This window comes from Anomaloglossus baeobatrachus, chromosome 6 (assembly GCF_048569485.1).
Source record: "Anomaloglossus baeobatrachus isolate aAnoBae1 chromosome 6, aAnoBae1.hap1, whole genome shotgun sequence".
Lineage (NCBI taxonomy): Eukaryota > Metazoa > Chordata > Amphibia > Anura > Aromobatidae > Anomaloglossus > Anomaloglossus baeobatrachus.
In genome coordinates, this window is record NC_134358.1 from 177,755,472 (window position 1) to 177,770,444 (window position 14,973).

The following is a 14,973-nucleotide window of genomic DNA, read 5'->3' on the forward strand; positions in this document are numbered from 1 at the left end:
AGTTTTGGCAACTATCACAATCACAACGGTAAAGGGTCTAGGTATAAACTCATCAGTATGGTCACATAACGGGATCACTAGGTCCAATTTGGAAAGCGACTATATTGTACAGTTGTGTGCAACAGTTTACATACCCTGGCAGATTTTTTGCTTTCTTGGCTTTTTTTCAGAGAATATGAATGATAGCATATTTTTTTTTCCACTCATGGTTAGTGGTTGGGTAAAGCCTACTATTGTCAAACTACTGTGTCTCCTCTTTTTAAATCATAATGAGAACCAAAAACATCCAAATGACCCTGATCAAAAGTTCACATACCCTGGTGATTTTTGCCTGATAACATGCACAGAAGATGACACAAATGGGTTTGAATGGCTAATAAAGGTAACATCCCCACCTGTGACCTGTTGTAATGTGTGTGTGTGTGTGTGTGTGTGTGTGTGTGTGTGTGTGTGTGTGTATAAAAGTATAAAAGCTGAGTGAGTTTCTGGGATCCAGGCAGACGCTTTCATCTTTCATCCAGCCACTGACATTTCTGGATTGGGATTCATGGGGAAAGAAAAAGAATTGTCAATGGATCTATGGGAAAAGATAGTTGAACTGTACAAAACAGGAAAGGGATACAAAAAGATATCCAAGGAATTGATAATGCCAGTCAGCAGTGTTCAAACTGTGATTAACAAATGGAAAATCCGAGGCTCTGTAAAAACCAAACCACGATCAGGTAGACCAATATAAATTTCAGCCACAACTTCCAGGAAAGTTGTTCAGGATGTAAAGAAAAACCCACAAATAACATCAGCTGAAATACAGGACTCACTGAAAACTAGCGGTGTGGCTGTTTAAAGGTGCACAATAAGGAGGCACTTGAAGAAAACTGCATGGTTGAGTCGCCATAAGAAAGCCATTACTACGCAAATGCCACAAAGTATCTCGCCTTTAATATGCCAAACAGCACAGAGACAAGCCTCCATACTTTTGGAACAAGGTAATTTGGAGTGATGAGACCAAAATCAAACTTTTTGGCCACAACCATAAACGTTACATTTGGGGAAAGTATCAACAAAGCCTATGATGAAAGGAACACCATTCGTACTGTAAAGCATTGAGGTGGATCGTTGATGATGTGGCGATGTATGAGCCGCAAAGGCACAGGAAACTTGATCAAAGTTGAACAAAAGATGAATGCAGCACGTTATCAGCAAATACTGGGGACAAATTTGCACTCATCAGTCCGGAAGCTGTGCATGAGACATACTTGATGTTTGTCTTTCCTGACGGTCCTGAGGAAGGGGGCAGTGGCTCCTGAAACACGTAGACCTGGATGAAATAAAGATACATTAATCTAAACATCTGTTCCATTGATCTTTTGGCGCAGTATCTAACACCCCTCTCTCATGCTTTCTGTTATCTGCCTTTTTGGGTGGCTGCAGCCTTTGATCAGATTTTACATGCGACTACAGTTGTTGTGACTTTCACAACGGAATCTGGTGAGTAGTTTCACCCTCCTCCCACCCCTTATATACTGGGGTAAGACCCTATATGCGCTTTTTTTCCACAGCTTTCTTGCATGAGACATACTTGAATGTTCCAACATGACAACGATCCAAAACGCAAGGCCAAGTCGACCTGTCATTGGCTACAGGAAACAACAAAGTGAAGGTTCTGGAGTGATCATCTCAGTCTCCTGACCTCAATATCATTAAGCCACTCTGGGGAGAACTCAAGCGTGCAGTTCATGCAAGAAATCCGAGGAATTTACAGGAACTGGAAGCTTTTTGCCAAGCAGAATGGGCAGCTTGACCATTTGAGAAAATAAAGAGCCTCATCCACAACTACCACAAAAGACTTCAAGCTGTCATTGATGTTAGAGGGGGCAATACATATGTCAACTTTTGATCAGGGTTATTTGGATGTTTTTGGTTGTCATTATTATTTAAAAAGAGAAACATAGTAGTTTGACAATAAATGGCTTCACCTAACCACTAATCATGAGTGGTAAAAATGTTATGATTCATATTCTCGGAAAAAAAAAGGCCAAGATAGCAAAAACATCTGCTGGGGTATGTAAACTTTTAAGCACAACTGTACATATGCTTTTGTTATATAAATAAAAAATGGCAATATTCCAAATGAAGGGTTAATTCTGAGTTGTTACATACTGTACTATGTTGCTGGGTGAATAAAGATTCACAGTCAGTCTTGGAAAGCATTATAATTCCTTTATGTGCTGAAGAATTGTTTTGGATCTGGATTGTGTGACTGCGGGCACCCTTCACAATTAGTACAGATGGACTAATTGGTTACATAGTTACATAGGTTGGAAAAATCCCTAGGTCCATCTAGTTCAACCTTCCTCCACCAATTATACATTTTGTCACTAAATCATTCAGAACCAACAATGAAGTGTACTGAGGAAATCATTCAGCCCTTTATTAAAAGTTGTTATAGTGTCAGTCATTACTACCTCTTGTGGTAGGGCATTCCACAGTCTGACTGCTCTAACAGTAAAGAACCCTTTCCTATTTAGCTGTCGGAATCGCTTTCCTTCCACAATCAGTGTATGCCCCCTGGTCCTTATATTGGTCTTTGGAAGGAATAAGTCATGTTCCAGTCCTTTATATTGACCACACATGTATTTATACATATATATGAGATCTCCTCTGAAATGTCTTTTTTTAAGCTAAACAAATTAAACTTTTTCAACCTCTCATCATATGGGAGGCCTTCCATTCCTTCTAGTAGTCTAGTTACCCGCCTTTGAACTGACTCTAACTTTTAAATGTGTAGCCCAAACTGGATCCCATATTCCAGATGTGGCCTTACAAGTGATTTATAGAGGGGTAACAATACGTTGGGATCACGGGATCTTATCTCTCTTTTTATACACCCTAGAATCTTGTTTGCTTTAGCAGCTGCTGCTTGACATTGAGTGCTGCTGCTCAGCTTATTTGTAATGAGAATACCCAAGTCCTTCTCCTGTTCTGTAGTCCCGAGTTTACTTCCATTTAATGCATATGCATCTATAGGATTACTCTGTCCTAGGTGCATTACTCTACATTTATCAACATTACATCTCATTTGCCAAGTGTCTGCCCATTCAGACATATTATCCAGATCATTTTGTACAATATTGTACTATCGAGGTCCATTTTAAAAATCTTACATAGTTTGGTGTCATCAGCAAAGACAGATGGTTTACTATCAATCCCATCCACAAGGTCATTAATAAAGAGATTAAAAAGGATCAGTTCTAGCACAGATCCTGATCACAAATGGTTGTGCGGCTGATCTCATCAAAAGCTTCTAACCACTACATTAGGTGTTGTAATACAGCTAGTTTCATTTTGCAGAATTATTAATAATTAATTTGAACCACTAGAAGAGAAAGAATTTGAACATAATAATTGGAAACTAGAAACATTTAATTGAATGAATCATCCAGAAAATAGGATATTGACACCAGTTTTCTGTGAGGTCTTCAGCTTTACGAAACACTGCATATTTTTCTGCAAAAGAAATGCTTTTTCTTGGGAAAAAAAATGTTATTGTCAGTTAAATTACCCTCAATAAATATTTCTGTCTGTTAATTCTTCTTGTACTTGGTAAAGACAAGTCTGGGAAGATAAAAGGTGTATGGATGAGCGCAGAATAGGAATGTCATTTGGCAAACTGAAAAGACACGGAGCATAAATGATGGAAAATGCAGCACTGTTTTAAGTCACACATTTCTCTCTAGAGATATATTGGAAGTGTCAGCGTTGTTTTAGTATAACTGCATCTGAATGCCACTCTAATGACTGTCATTTTTCTTTCCCGATTTCTTAAGTGTGTAAGCAATGAAAATGGAATCTAAGTTGGGGGTACTATAGACATTTGCAAGCATGCATTCATTTAATATACTGGTGTACAAAAGACTGTATATTGCGCTTGTGACATTTCACATTTCACTTACTCATTGATGAATGGTCTCCCCCTTTAAGCTAGATTATATTAAAAAAATACATCAATTATATAGGACTACATTTCAGTTTCATGGTATAATCATGTATGCTATCTAGTGTGATAAAGCATGTTATAGCCAAATTAATTGGCTGTGCCAAGGAATAGTTTGGACTTTCTAGTCCTTGAGCAATATGTCTGTCATAGTCAAAAGTGATAATTTTCTCTAAGTGGTGCCTAGAATTGACCCTGACACCATGTTACTGTCCCTTATTTTGGGATGTACCAGATTTGACATGATTTGGAGGCTAGCACCATATTGTGGGCTGTGGATTTGTTTATACTGGGGTTGTAGGTAGGAATTGGGGAATTGGGCACCAAAGAGGAACATGACTTTCTTGCTAATGTGATCTGCCCATTGACAGCCAAAGACTGTGGAAGAGGCTCCCACAAATTGCTATCAGCACAATTACCATTGCAGCAGAGAAAATTGTACTTGGGATGAGCAGGTTTGAAGAAAGAGTCTTCTTACTGTAGGAGTCCGGAAGTAGAAGAGAGAGTGCAGTTTGCCTATGCTGTTCATAAGGCCAGGCTAGTCAGTTTTGCACATCGAGAGACTGAAATTCTTGCCCATTCTTCCTTTGTAAACAGCTGGAGCTGAGTGAGGTTGGAAAGAGATCGTTTGTGAACAGCAGTTTACAGCTCTTTCCACAGATTCTCGATTGGATTCAGGTCTGGACTTTGACTTAGCCATTTTAACACCTGGATACGTTTATTTGTGAACCATTCCATTGTAGATTTTGCTTTATGTTTGGGATCATTGTCTTGTTGAAAGACAAATCTCCGTCCCAGTCTCAGGTCTTTGGCTGACTCCAACAGGTTTTCTTCAAGAATGGTTCTGTATTTAGCTCCATCCATCTTCCCATCAATTTTAACCACCTTCCCTGTCCCTGCTGAAGAAAAGCAGGCCCAAACCATGATTGTGCCACCACCATGTTTCACAGTGGGGATGGTGTGTTCAGGGTGATTAGCTGTGTTGTTTTTACACCAAACATATCGTTTGGCATTGTGCCCAAAAAGTTCGATTTTGGTTTCTTCTGACCAGAGCACCTTGTTTGGCGTGTCTCCCAGGTGGCTTGTGGCAAACTTTAAACCGCACTTGTTATGGATATCTTTGAGAAATGGCTTTCTTCTTGCCACTCTTCCATAAAGACCAGATTTGTGCAGTGTACGACTGATTGTTGTCCTATGGACAGACTCTCCCAACTCAGCTGTAGATCTCTGCAGTTCATCCAGAGTGATCATGGGCCTCCTGGCTGCATCTCTGATCAGTCTTCTCCTTGTTTGAGATGAAAGTTTGGATGGACGGCCTGGTCTTGGTAGATTTGCAGTGGTATGATACTCCTTCCATTTCAATATGATCGCTTGCACAGTGCTTCTTGGGATGTTTAAAGTTGTGGATATCTTTTTGTAACCAAATCCGGCTTTAAACTTCTCCACAACAGTATCACGGACCTGCCTGTTGTGTTCATTGGTCTTAATGATGCTCTCTGTGCTTTAAACAGAACATTGAGACTATCACAGAGCAGGTGCATTTATATGGAGACTTGATTACACACAGGTGGCTTATATTTATCATCATCAGTCATTTAGGACAACATTGGATCATTCAGAGATCCTCAATGAACTTCTGCAGTGAGTTTGCTGCACTGAAAGTAAAGGGGTCGAATAATATTGCACGCCCCAATTTTCAGTTTATTCTTTTTTACAAAAGTTTAAAATAAGCAATAAATTTAGTTCAACTTCACAATTGTGTCCCACTTGTTGTTGATTCTTCACCTTAACAATACATTTTTATCTTTATGTTTGAAGCCTGAAATGTGGGAAAAGGTTGAAAAATTCAAGGGGGCCGAATACTTTCACAAGGCACTGTAAATTACTGGCTGAAGCCGTTCTGAAGCAATTAAATAATTTAGTTTCAGGAAGACAGCCGAGCTTATAGAGCTGTCTAGCCATAGCAGGCTCTCAATAGAGATTGTGCATTGACTGTGAGGTGCCAATCACAGCAAGGGTCATGCAGGACTGGGGTGCACATTAGATTCTAGTCCTTTAACACTAGAAGTCCCAGAGAGGGGTCATTTAACATTTCTACCTTTGGAACCCAGAGACGGGTCGAATGACCTGAAGGATTTTAGCTAACATCCTATAATCACCGTCTTTTGTTCTGTAATTAAGGCCATTAATGTTGCACCACAGGAGGTTGCTGTTTTCCATTGAGTTTAGCCATTTAATTTCTAGTTAGTTCTATTCAGTTTATTGTATGTCATTTGACCCTCTTTCGGGACTTCAGGGGGGAGCTCGACATTTTTGGGACTTCTAGTTTTAATGGTAATCGCAGAATAATAAACCCTTTAGTTTATGTAAACAACTGCACACACACTGATAAGAGAAGCACAGTTGCTTTTTTTAACTCTTACAGCATGCTGTCCTCAGCTTACATAGTAAAAACCTGCTCACAGATTACCTTTAAGAGATTGATGATCTGTTCTTAGTTGCTGATCCAAACAGCCTAGGAAAAGCACACTAAACTATAAACAGAACTGCGCTTTCAGCTCTGTTCACGGTTTACATCCGGCATTGGCTGGTGCTGAAAGTAGTGGATGTGCTGATTGTCGGACGACCACATATGTAATATTGATGACCTATCCTAGGTGGTAGGTCATAAATATCTCAGACCCAGAAAAATCTCTTCAACATCTCCGCAGCCATTAGTGACCTCCGACGAAGCCATTGCGAAACGCGCGTCAGGTGTGGGCGGTGTGCTCTGGTGGGGCTCACACATTGGTGGGTATCGTTATTGAGCTCTATCTTAACTGGGTAATTTACACTTATCAGCGGCGATCAGTGCCATTAGGCTGGTTTTCATGTTCATCTAAACTATAGCTTGGCTCTTTATCTCCTTATCAGCTTAAGCCTGTTAAGTTTCAATTCTGCCAGGGCCAGTTGGACTGCTTTAATTATGGCTACCATTCATAGTAGCCCTGGCTATTGTTTACTGGATACACTATCTGGCTTCCTGTATTTTATATGACTGTAATTACAGCTACACGCCATCTGTGATCTCATTTTATAAATGTTGATCTGTGACACAAACTGGCATTATAATTATCTGCTTGATAGCTGTTATTATTATCTATTAATTGAACAGTCCTTGATGCTTTCTTATGTGTCATATATTTGCAATCCATTGTGGTCAGAGGTTATTTAACCCCTTATAGACCAGTATACAGGTCTCTATTTATCTTTCATCGCTGATATTACAGTACTTTTTCTTATAGAGCTCTCATGTGCAATATGCAATATGTAACAAGCCCCATCCATTGTCACATCACCCTATTGCTGCTGTGTTGTTTTTAAAATCACTAATGTCTGTGCATGTCCTTCATGTGTCACGCTTAATAAATAATTTGTCATACTTTTTCAACAATTATGTGCTTTGATGCCTTTATTGATATCCTATAGAAATTATAGACTGAGTCAAATTTTCTTCAGTAGAGCTTATAGAGCTGTCTAGCCATAGCAGGCTCTCAATAGAGATTGTGCATTGACTGTGAGGTGCCAATCACAGCAAGGGTCATGCAGGACTGGGGTGCACATTAGATTCTAGTCCTTTAACACTAGAAGTCCCAGAGAGGGGTCATTTAACATTTCTACCTTTGGAACCCAGAGACGGGTCAAATGACCTGAAGGATTTTAGCTAACATCCTATAATCACCGTCTTTTGTTCTGTAATTAAGGCCATTAATGTTGCACCACAGGAGGTTGCTGTTTTCCATTGAGTTTAGCCATTTAGTTTCTAGTTAGTTCTAATCAGTTTATTGTATGTCATTTGACCCTCTTTCGGGACTTCAGGGGGGAGCTCGAAATTTTTGGGACTTCTCGTTTTAATGGTAATCGCAGAATAATAAACCCTTTAGTTTATGTAAACAACTGCACACACACTGATAAGAGAAGCACAGTTGCTTTTTTTTAACTCTTACAGCATGCTCTCCTCAGCTTACATAGTTAAAACCTGCTCACAGATTCCCTTTAAGAGATTGATGATCTGTTCTTAGTTGCTGATCCAAACAGCCTAGGAAAAGCACACTAAACTAAAAACAGAACTGCGCTTTCAGCTCTGTTCACTGTTTACATCCGGCATTGGCTGGTGCTGAAAGTTGTGGATGTGCTGATTGTCGGACGACCACACATCTAATATTGATGACCTATCCTAGGTGGTAGGTCATAAATATCTCAGACCCAGAAAAATCTCTTCAACATCTCCGCAGCCATTAGTGATTCCTACTTTTAAGCAATACATGCTTGGATTTATTAGTGACTTCAAAGAGTAGTAGCTCCTTTTTTTACTTAGTACTTAGAGTATATTGAAAAGCACATTGAAAATGTCTTGAAATTTCCCATTAAGGTTTGCAATACTGTAATGAAGAAATTCTTTATTACAAAAAGTTTTGATATAGTCCTAGCCACAGAGCTCCTGTCTGCTTATGTGCAGTAGTTTTTGTGAACTTAATTAAGCATATCCTTACTGACACCATACAATATATTAAACTGCTCCATTAGAGACACATGGAATGGAGACCAGATGCTAGTCATTCAGTCTAATCTATTCTGTTGATATTTGCAATCATAAAAAATCACATCCCAGCAAAACCCCATGCTATTGACTCCCTATTGACAGCAAGGAAATTCATATTTTTGCATCTGATTTTTTCTTTATCAAGCAGATGGAGCATTAATTATTCCAGATATTGATAATCTCACTGAGTGACAGGAGGCCTTGAGCGCTGGGGGTATTTAATTTTGTGCACAAGTGTACATTTATTATATTAATGGAACTGATTGAACAGTTTCTCCTTACAGTGAAGTCCCTAGCCACTCTTCAGTTCTCCCCGAACTTTCATTAGTGGATTCTTGGCAACACAAGGAGTGTTTTTTTGCATTTTTTATTTTAAAGACAAACAGAGCAGAAAGTACTATTATCTAGTCTGCTAGCGTTACCCCCATTAGACAGTCACTGAGATGCTGGTAAGACCCCTGTTGTGACAGCTGATTGGTGTCAACGCTTTTGTAGTTAACTAGGACAGTCACTTTTTACTGAACCAATTATAGTAGTAAAACACTATTTTTGAGGATGTTACAGTTCTAATTTAGTTTATATGAGATTTTGTATATGTTCTAAGAACACATGGAACAAAATTATACAGATATGGGTCTTTGGAAGTCAAAATAAAGGTGATAATGAAATGTGAGACTTGCAGGGCAGAAAACCTGCTGTTCTAAAGATTTGTACATATTTGGTTCTCTATTGATATTTATTATGATCTCCAAATACAAAGGGTTTTGTTTTTATAGAGGACCAACCACCAGAATTTTCCTATATAATCTAAAACCATTGCTATACTGATGCTGTCAGACTGATTCTATACATACCTTTAGTTGTCAGATTGTATGTATAGTTTGTGAAATATAGGCAAGTAAAGTTTGTGAAATGCGCTGTTATTTAATGATAGGTGCAACAGAATATCTAACAGGTGGGTCGGTTTTGCTGGTTATTCCCGACCCTGTCAACCTTTCTTTCTTCCCCCCATCTCTGTTATAACAGGGGAGGAAGGAGGGAGGAAGGACAAGGGGGAGGAAGGGGGAAGGACAGGTATGCGGACAGGGGCGGGAATAACTAGCAAAACCCGACCCACATATTAGATGTTCCGTTGCACCTATCATTAAATAACAGTACATTTCACAAACCTTGACTGTCTATATTTCAGAAACTATACATCCAATCTCACAACAAAAGGTATGTTTAGAATCATCATGATAACGCCAGTATAGCATTGGCCTTAGTTTATATATTAATTATTATTATTATTATATAGGAAAATCCAAGTGATCCTCCAGATTATCTGGCATAGTGCTGTCAAGGCTAGTTTTGAGTAGCTCTGCATGGACGCCATCAATGTCAGGTGCCTTGTTATTTTACAGCTGACTTCACCTCCCAATCTTCTTCACTTTCCAATAGGTCTGGTTCTTGTTCCTCTTAGCTCTTGCTCTCCTCATGATGGTCAGTGCTAGCACAGGCATATCTCTGTTTTATGACCTGCTGGTTGCTACACTCATTCCTATCATGGTTTTCGATAGTTGTTTGGAGTGCTACGAAAGTCTTCTTAATTTTTTTTACCATGGGAGATCATTTACTGGTGTAAATGAGGTTCATGCATTCAGTAAATTGAAATTGGTGAAATTCAGCACTGATTTATCCTTTTAGCTGAACGAAAGAGACTATCATCATCTGAAACTAAGTTGGTTTTGTTTGTTTTTTCTTACGATAGTGAAGAAAGGACCTTCATTGAAAGACTATTCCCTGAAAGATTGCTTGTTCTTCTCCCATTTCCATTGAACATGTGTCACCAGTTTGAATGACTTCAGCAGCCAAAATGGCTAAAATATGTATAGTGCAATCTGTGTAATGGTTGCCCACAACTTGCTCATTCAGCGAATGATTATTTAATCATCATCCTACTTTTACTCAGTATCCAAAGCCACCTTGTAGTTTGATGGAGTTGCTGAGAGTTTAACCTCCATTGATGATAATGTTATTATGGCACGTCTTAGCGATTTGACATAACATTGTAAATTAGGAATGTACTATAATTAAAGGGAACCTGTCAGGTGCATTATGCACCCAGAAACACCACAAGCAGTTCTGGGTGGACATTGCTAATCCTTGCCTAACTGTCCCTGCATCTAGTAGCATAGATAAAGCGATCTTTAGAAAATGTATTTGTAAAGTTCTTTTATCATATGCTAATGAGGCCAACGACCTAGTTGGAAAGGCGTTACTTCCCCCCGACTAGTCCGCCCTCTTAGCAGGTTAGTATGCCCATAGGGGCATGCTAACATGCTATGCAATGCAGCATCACCAGCGGTGATGCGTGTACCTGTGTCTCCTGTGAACACTGAGCTGAAAGCCTTGCACTTCCGGTCATGCGCAGACAGGTCTAGTGCGCATGACTGGAAATGCGGGGCATACAGCTCAGCATTCACCGCGGACACAGGTACCGCTGGTGACGCTGCATTGAATAGCATTTTAACATGCCCCTGTGGGTGTACTAACATGCTAAGAGGGCGGACTAGTCGGGGGAAGTAACGCCTTTACGATAGTCCCTGCGCTCATTAGCATATGATAAAAGAGCTTAAGAAATACATTTTCTAAAGATCGCTTTATCTATGCTACTAGATACAGGGACATTTAGGCAGGGATTAGCAATATACACTCAGAACTGCTCGTGGTTGTGGGTGCATATTGCACCTGACAGGTTCCCTTTAAGTTTATTACTGTATTTGTAAGTAAAATTTTTGCAGTTGGCCATCAGCTTACATTTTAGACTTGTATTTAAAGTCCATTTTTTGTCAGTCAGCTTATCCCACATAATTAAAGGTTCACACTTTTTGGGCTTCCATAGTCACATCATATCAAAGCCAATTAAAAGGATTTAAACCAGGAATGTGTTTTTTTCTTTATTTCTATCTATACCAAAGTGTAGTTATGGTTATTAAATAAACAAGTAATCATATTCTAGGTTGCATTTTCCAAGTAAAATACTAGATATTAAAACTGAAGCTTTAGGTACAAAGATATTTCCTATTTGCCATGGTTTCAATTCATGAGACCCATAGTATAGACATAATTTACTGACCGCACTCATAGCATTTGGACAATATTAATAGTTTCTGTAACTATTATCATCCCTTTTATACACCATGATTTTTCGGGAAATCGTTTGTAATTAATCTGTTTTTTTACACATTATATGTCTAATAAAGTCTTTAGTAAGATATCTCTGGACAACACTCCTGTACATTGTACAATGTATTGTAAAGGTCACTTTACATGCTGCGATCTCGCTTGCAAGATCTCTAGCGTGCTTACCCGCCCCATCGTTTGTGCGTCACGAGCAAATCGCTGCCCGTGGCGCACAAAATCGCGCGTACCCGTCACACTACTTACCTGCCTAGCGATGTTGCTGTTACCGGCGTACCGCCTCCTTTCTAAGGGGGCAGTTTGTTCGGCGTCACAGCAACATCACTAAGCGGCCGCCCAATCGAAGCGGAGGGGCGGTGATGAGCGGGATGTAACATCCCACCCACCTCCTTCCTCCCTCATTTCCGGCGGCCGCAGGTTCCTCGTTCCTGCGGTGTCACACATAGCGATGTGTGCTGCCGCAGGAACGACGAACAACATCGTACCTGCAGCAGCAACGATAATTGGGAATAGGGCAGCATGTTAACGATTAGTGATTTTGCACGTGTTTGCGACGATTTTCGATCGCACGTAGGTGTCACATGCAACGACATCGCTAACGCGGCCGGATGTGCGTCACGAATTCTGTGACCCCAACGACATTGCTTTAGCAATGCCGCAGCGTGTAAAGCGGCCTTAAGTCTATTTTGACCTATGTATAATCTAATTACACTTACAAATTATCTCACAATATTTACATATATAAACAAGTTTTTAACCACGTTTTCATTTTACAGGTCTACTTTGAAGTGATTGCATTTGATCAACATGGATACATAGCAATTGATGAAGTGAAAGTCCTAAGACATCCTTGCGGTGAGTCCTTTGTGTATTCTTATTGAGAGCTTGACAATATGTATTAAAATGAGTTCAGAATATCTTGAGACCTTTTGTGTCACAATGACCATTCCTGAGAGGAATAATAGCCTTGGCTATCATGAAAAAGCCATATCATTCCCAGTAACAGACATATATACCGAACAAACTAAAGGTAGAGTTGGTATTACTGAATACAATGAATGATGATGTTAAAATCACAAATGCAGAACTATAAATGAATGATACATTAGAGCTGGTATTACCAAGGTTGTCTTTTATTCCTGCATGTGAATAATCTTTTATAAATTATCATTAGTGGAGAGTACAGGCTTCAGTTTTGTCCTGATAAACATTCAGCATTTGTTCCCTTGGCTTTTCTTGTGCTCAGAGGACTTGCAATTAGTGATGAGCGAGCACTAGAATAGTATTCGAACCAAGCAGGTCGGGTGTTCGGATGGGCTCAATTTGAGTGACAAGTATAATGGAAATCAACAGGAAACTCAAGCATTTTTCTGGAAGATTGCCCCAGGAGGGCTGAGGGGACAGGAACATTTCTGAAATAAATGGAAACAGCGCTTAGGCTATGTGCGCACGCTGCGTTTTTTTCTGACTACAAAGATGCATGGTTTTTTGGCCCCACAAAAACGCATCCACAGGAAAAACGCATAAAAAAAGCATGTGTTTTTGCGCATTTTTGTGCGTCTTGATGCTTTTTTTGTTGTGTTTTTGTCCAATGCATTCAATGGGTGAAAAACGCAGTAAATAACGCACAAAGAATTGACATGCTGCATCTTTGTGGTCACCACAAAGACGCACCCAAAAAACTGCACTATGCGAACAGCCAAAATAATATCTCATAGACTTTGCTGGGGAAGGAAATTCATGCAGTTTTGAGACCAAAGCTGCACTCAAAAAAGATACAAAAATGCGGCAAAAAAACGCAGCGTGCACACATAGCTTAAATGGAATGAGAACAGCATGAGAAAGACGCCAGGATGCATCTCTGACTCCCAGGTCGCTGCTGGGAGCAATGTTGTCAGAGTATTAGGCTGTGTGCACACATTGCATTTTTAGATGCGTTTTTGAATGCAGATTTGTCACAAAACCTGAAGGGAATACTGCTGCCAGCAAAGTCAATGAGAATCCTGAAGTGTCATACTCATATTGCTTATTTGTAACTTTCAGATTTAGTGCAGAAAATACTCCACTTTTATGGACTGACAATCAAACATACAAAACCAAAGATTAATTGGATTTTACAGGAACAAATGTTAGGAAACATTCTTTCCTGTGTAATAAATTGTATAGAAGTTAAAATTAAAAAGAAAAACTGCCTCCTCCACCCCTTAATAGTCAGGCCATCTCTCACCGTATTTCCCTGACTTCAGTAAATTACATAGTAGAATGGGAAATAGAACTACACCCATTGGTAGTCACAGGTAAATAACATTTTTAACATTTTACTACCTTAACTGGACATATGTTGAGTGTGACATGGTCAGACAATTCCTATTTAAGATATGAAGGAAGGACTCAGAAACTCACAAACTCACATGTGAACAATGCAAGAACTGTCAAAAATTAGAAGGAAGTGAAACTCCGATACACCCTGAATTAGACAAAAAAGATGGCCTCAACCACATGCTGTTAAAATTGTTAGTTAGTGGAACTCTTAAGGGTGCTTTACACGCTGCGACATCGCTAACGATATATTGTCGGGGTCACAACGTTAGTGACGCACATCCGGCGCCGTTAGCGACATCGCAGCGTGTGACACCAAGGAGCGACGATCAACGATCACAAAAACGTCAAAAAACGTTGATCGTTGACACGTCGCTCCTTTTCATAATATGGTGGTGCATGCCACTCGTTGTTCGTCGTTCCTGCGGCAGCACACATCGCTATATGTGACACCGCAGGAGCGACGAACATCTCCTTACCTGCGTCCACCAGCAATGAGGAAGGAAGGAGGTGGGTGGCATGTTCCGGCCGCTCATCTCTGCCCCTCCTCTGCTATTGGGCCGCTTAGTGACGGCGCAGTGACGTTGCTATCACGCCGAACGCATTTCCCCTTGAAGGAGGGATTGTTCGGCGGTCACAGCGACGTCGCTGAAAAGGTATGTGCGTGTGACGCTGCCGTAGTGATAATGTTTGCTACGGCAGCGATCACCAAATGTCGCACAAACGATGGGGGCAGATGCTATCGCTAGCGATGTCGCAACGTGTATTGCACCTTTAGACTTATAAAGCCTATGCACTAAGTGCAAGGACTGCCAAAAATTAGAAGGAGGGACTGCAACACACCCTGGAAAACACGTAGAGGAGGGCATAAGAAAACATTTTATTTTCCATTTTG

The 14,973-nt window shown here is 40.1% G+C and overlaps 1 protein-coding gene across 7 annotated transcripts in view; it reads left to right on the top strand.

Moving 5' to 3' along the window:
* Positions 1-14,973, top strand: part of PTPRM (protein tyrosine phosphatase receptor type M) — a 993,494-nt gene that overhangs the window by 316,106 nt on the left and 662,415 nt on the right. For all 7 annotated transcript variants that reach the window (XM_075314524.1, XM_075314525.1, XM_075314526.1 and 4 more), the window contains exon 4: positions 12,536-12,614. In XM_075314524.1, coding sequence (XP_075170639.1) covers positions 12,536-12,614 — 79 coding nt within the window. The remainder of the gene's footprint in view (positions 1-12,535; positions 12,615-14,973) is intronic.